The 5,363-nt window shown below is 42.5% G+C and overlaps 1 protein-coding gene and 1 pseudogene across 1 annotated transcript; both read right to left on the bottom strand.

The window, feature by feature from the left end:
- On the bottom strand, window positions 1–1,266 carry LOC123441064 (hornerin-like). Its single transcript, XM_045117586.1, has 2 exons — window positions 715–1,266; window positions 1–454 (listed from the first exon to the last, which is right to left on the bottom strand). Exons 1-2 carry the CDS (start codon window positions 1,195–1,197, stop codon window positions 260–262), a joined length of 678 nt encoding a protein of 225 aa, XP_044973521.1. The 5' UTR covers window positions 1,198–1,266; the 3' UTR covers window positions 1–259.
- Window positions 1,267–4,528: 3,262 nt separating this feature from the next.
- On the bottom strand, window positions 4,529–4,975 carry LOC123442240 (annotated as a pseudogene).
- Window positions 4,976–5,363: the final 388 nt, after the last annotated feature.

Below are 5,363 nucleotides of genomic sequence, written 5' to 3'. Positions count from 1 at the left end.
TTATTAATAACTTAATATTATTGCTTATTATTCAAGACCACATAATCCATACACGCGTAAATACTGGCGACCGTATTGTACCAGACGCAAGTTACACCACAGAGCACGTAACCGGTAGCACGAACGCATGCAGCTTGCTTATTGTAGAGACGCCGAGATTAATAAGATTACTTAGAGCAACACACGCATGCATATTGCTCTATCGATCTTATTGGAGTCTTTACGACGATCGGTGGACGTCGGTTGCATGCATGGTTACTCAGTTGCAGTAGCTGTTGTGGACGGGCATCCTGCACTCCTGCTGCCCGCCGTAGCCGGCGGCGGCCTGCTTCTGCTCGCGGTGCTCGTGGTACGCGTAGCCGCCCGCGCCGAGCGCCGCCGCGCCTGCCACGCCGGCCTCGATCTGGTGCTTCCTCGCGTGCGCCGGGTCCTTCTTCGCCTCGTACCCCTCGTACTGCACACCATATTCAAAGAGCATGCATCTTAATTAGTACATGGTTAAAATTGTACTCCCTTCGTTTCTAAATGTAAATTATTTTAAAAATTCCATTAGGGAACTACGTACCGAGCAAAATAAGTGAATCTATAATCTAAAGTGTGTCTATATACATCTGTATGTATTTTTTTTAAAAACCTTTTAAAAGACCTATATTTAGAAACGGAGGGAGTAATATGTGATGCTGACTTGCTAAGTGAGGTTAACTATTTGCTTACCAGGGCAAAGGCACCGGCGGCGATGGCACCGACCTCGCCGACGCGCTCCCTGTTCTTGTGCTGCTTCACCTCCTTCTTGTAGTACCCCTGCCCCTGCTCGCCGCCGCCGAAACACTCCTCGGTGGTGGTGGAGTAGGACATGGCCCTGCCGTCGTTGTGCCCGTAGCCATGCCCGTGGCCGTGCCCAAGCCCGTGCCTGCCGGAGTCGAAGCACTCCTCGTCGACGGTGTTGGAGTACATGGTCCTGCCGCCGCCGCCGTGGCCTTGGCGGCCGGACTCGAAGCACTCCACGTCAGTGGTGTTGGAGTACATGTTTGCCCCACCATGGCCATGGCCGTGCCCGTGCCCGTGGCCGTGGCCATGCTTGCCGGCGTCGTAGCACTCCTCGGTGGTGTTGGAGTACATGGTCCTGCCGCCGTCGAAGCACTCGTCGGTGTTGGAGTAGGACATGGTCCTGCCGCCGCCGTTGTAGTACCCCGACATGGTAAGAGCTGGTGGTGATGCTAAGCTAGCAAGTGTGTGATCGACGCCGGTACGTGTGGATGCTTGCTTGCTTGTACCAAATGTTTTGAGGACGGGTGTATTTATAGCGAGGCGGGTGGAAGTGACGGGAGAAGATGGACGGTGAGGATTGGCGGACATGGAAGATTCCATGATTCCCTCTATTATTGCACCATTCTCCTGCGACTATAGCTGTTACTTGTCGACACTCGGTAGAGAAATTATATGAAAATAAAACGAAGAAGAAAAAAACATTATCCTTCTTATCAGAATCTCTCAGTTTTCTGATAAAAAAAAGAATTTCTCAGTTTTGCACCCAGCTGCCGACAGATGTTACATTCTAGCCTGACATGCAGAATTGCCAAGATTCGTGTTCTCCCGCGTAGGGCTCTCTCTTTTGGGAAAGAGTATGCTATAATTTGACAACTGGGAGCATTTTTTTGCAGCACTCAGTAAAGTTATTCTTCCTTCCGCTCCTTTGAGCAGAGCATCCATATCTCTATCTCTAGTACCAAATGAAAATGTGATGATGGTTCTTTTATTAATAGTTCAGCTGATGGGTAGGAGCAACTCTTAACAAACTTACTGTCATAAACACTAATCCTAACAAACAAATTAGTTGATGCGTTTACACGGTATTCGGTTGATGACTCTGATAAGTGAGACTAAGCATACATATGCATAAGCATGAGTTGTCTTAGAGTGTACCTAAAATATTAGACAGCTAATGAGTTAGCTGAGTAAGCCAAAAGTATTAGATTCCGTAACATAAGCCTACTACTTCAATCCTCATGTAAAAAAAATAACATGCAGCACAAAGCGCTCTTGTATTTGGTGTTCTTTTCGTCTCTATGTAGCGCATTTCTCACTTTCTTAGAGAATGGTAACCAGAGGCTCAAATATAATTCTATAGCAAAGGAATATTCACACAAAAAACATACAAAAAGAGAGCATCTTAGGTGTGTGCTTCCTGAGCTCTATACACCCGGATTTCAAACCAATTATATTCAACATGCGAATTTAAACTAGGAGAAAATTATTCACATAGGTTATGAATAAATATTGCTCTGAAAACCAGGGTCCCCTATGTACTGCCTAATCCTCACCGTAAGCAACTCCTTGCTCACGTTGGCCAGCGTGCGAGCAACGCAATATATATGCCTTCCACTCCGGAGTTGTGCATTCAACCAAGAGACCCGCATCACCGGAATTTTTCAAATGATTAATAGGTAAGATTTACTTTTGAGAAATCTCAAAAATGTATCCAGTTTACTGATTTTATAGAATCTGTCCGGCAACAAGGTCAATATTGTTGAATGAGTAGAAGTGTTCATGTGTTGTGAGGAAAACTGTTCACGTAAAACAAAAAGTTCATGTGTATAGATTTTCTTCAGATATCTCAAAAATATATGTTTGTGTATTTCAAAAGTGTTTATATATTTCCGAAAACATGCATGTACAATTAAAAGAATATTCATGTTTTCCAAAAAATACTCATGAATTTTTTAACAAACTTCAATGGGAAAATGAAAGGTTTATCAAACTTTAAAATATGTATATGTAATTGAAAAGGGTTCATGGGTTTAAAAAAATGTGATATAACACACATAAAAAACCTTGTGGTATTACCCAACATAACTACAAGAATAATTATAAAAAGAAGAAATAAAGCAGAAAGTAGAAAAAAAATTGAAATAAAAATATATATAAATCTCAGAAAATTTAATACAAAAAGGAAACCAGAAAATCAGAAACGGAAAAGAATATGTAAAATAACCCATAGACATAATGTAAAAAAAGGCACTTACTTTTTTTAATATATAAACTATAAAGAAAATAAAACTGAACTAAAAATCTGAATGAACATATTAGCTGATATAGTTGGGCCATCCATGCAGAAAAGATATGTAGGCGAGCTATATAGGACTCACAGTGGCAAAATATTGTGTTAATTACCGAGTTTAGGGTTTCTGTAGACTTTTAGGGCCTCTTCGGATCAAATATTTTTTGTAGGGATGTGGGGGATTTGAACCGTAAGAAATTGATTCTATGAGAGCCCTAAGATCATAGGATTAGGGCTACTATTTTTGTATGAGACCCTTTTAGATCATATGATTAGGGCTATTATTTGAAAAAAACAAATTGTGAAATTCTTCAAAATTTTCAAATTAAGATTTATAAATTGTTTCAGAAATTTAAATGAAAGTACTAGTTTTTAAATGAGGACCAAAATTATTCAAATGCTTTTAAAATGATATATGTGTCAAACGCCAGTGTAATGATTTTGAAATTGATTGAAATATGAAACAAATAGTGGAAATGTGTGTAATAATTTATGAATTGTATTTATAACTAGTTGGAACAATTAAATTATGTGTTATAATATGGCTAAAAGTATTTAAATATGTATGAAAATTGAAATAACTCAAATAAATTAATTGAAATGATAGAAAATGAATGTTGTGTTAAATGGACGTAGAGTGGTTGTGAAATTAGTTGAAGTATGAATGCAATTGTTGAAATGGGTGTGATAAATAATATGTATCCTGCATTTGGAACTATTTTAAATCATATAATGAGTCACCGAAGAAAATCAAACTTCTTCAATTCGGAAAATATGATTTTTAGGATGTCACTTTACCAGAGTATGTAGATCGAAGAAAAAAAGGACTAGGTGTAGAAAAATATTATAAAACAAAACTTAGGGCATCTCTAGTAAATTCCCCGTTCCAAAAAAAGTTGGACATCTCCATATTTCCCAAAAAAATTGGACTTCTCCCTAAAAACTTGGCATCTTTGCTCAAATAGACACACACACACACGCACGCAGAAAGAGAGAGAGAGAGAGAGAGAGAGAGAGAGAGAGAGAGAGAGAGAGAGAGAGAGAGAGATAGTTGTAACTCTCCCTATAATTTTTCAACCTATCTCACGTTAGTGAGCTGCTGTTAATGACCGCCAGACCGTTGTCGTCACGTTGCACCACCGTGGTGCCCGCCGCCATCCCCACCACCTATCGCCGGAGCTCGGTCAATTTCTTACATGGACGCGAGAGAGAAAGAGAATAGAAATTAGAAACTGGCAGATGAGGCTTTTATGTTGGGGTAAAAGCACAGGGATAGGTCTATAGCAAAACTGCCACAGGTAATTTCATAAAAAAGCTTCAGAAAGTTTCAGAGAGAGACATTTTCTAAAACTTTGAAGTATATATTGACATTTTTTTGGCAAAACGGGCTTCATGGAGCTCAGCCTCTGCAGCGCCGCTCTCAACAAGCACCCCCCCCTATGCACCGCTCTTTTGCGAGCTTGCCCATGGTTAATTGGCGGGGACACATGACATCATCCTTTTTGCTGATAATTTCTGAGTGTCGGGGTCAGCGATCGGCAAAAGCCGATGCCTCGTGGCAAGCACCATGGTGTTGGTTTAGAGGTCCTGGTCGTACACGAAGAGCCCCTCCCGGTTCAACAAGTTGACAAAGTACTTGTTGTCGAACACGTTCGGTGTGCCCACGTCCAGCGCGGTGCTGGAGAGTGTGCCCATGGCCGGGCACGTCTGCTTTAGCCTGGCGACGAAGGAAGGGCTCATGCTGGGGTCCGAGCCAGGGTAGAGCCACTTCTCAAAGGAGGTACAGTGCCCGAGGCCGATGGTGTGGCCGTCGGAGAGCGCGACGAGGTCGGTGGCATCAAGGTCGTGGCCAAGCTTGTGTAGCACCTCCAGGAGGGGTGTCACGTTAGAGAACGGCGGAGGGAGGCCGGAGCTCATGCTATTCTGTGCGGCAAACCGTGCGATGTCGCGGCGGGCGAGGGACACGTGTTACTTGGGCCCGCCCGTGGCGACCATGGAGTCGCGGGTGGCGAGCGCCAGGATGACGAAGCAGGGGACGCATGCAATAAATTATAGGAAAAGCACCTAAACGCATGTATATGGAGGTATATTTTAGGAGACTGCTGGAGATGCTCCTATTAAAATGGTGGTGGAAATTCCCCTTAAAAAATGGTGGTGGAAACTTTAAACCGAGGATGGATTATGGCATCATGTTGTGAAGGCTAAAAATTCGAGAAACAAAATTATTGTTGGTTCCTACTTAGCACGTGGCATCAAATGATCATGGTCCTGTTTGGATACTCTAACTCGGTTAGAGGTTAGAGTT

The sequence above is a fragment of the Hordeum vulgare genome, chromosome 3H (assembly GCF_904849725.1).
Source record: "Hordeum vulgare subsp. vulgare chromosome 3H, MorexV3_pseudomolecules_assembly, whole genome shotgun sequence".
NCBI classification, from domain to species: domain Eukaryota; kingdom Viridiplantae; phylum Streptophyta; class Magnoliopsida; order Poales; family Poaceae; genus Hordeum; species Hordeum vulgare.
The sequence above is the reverse complement of the archived record's forward strand: the minus strand, read 5'-3'. Positions and strand labels throughout refer to the sequence as shown.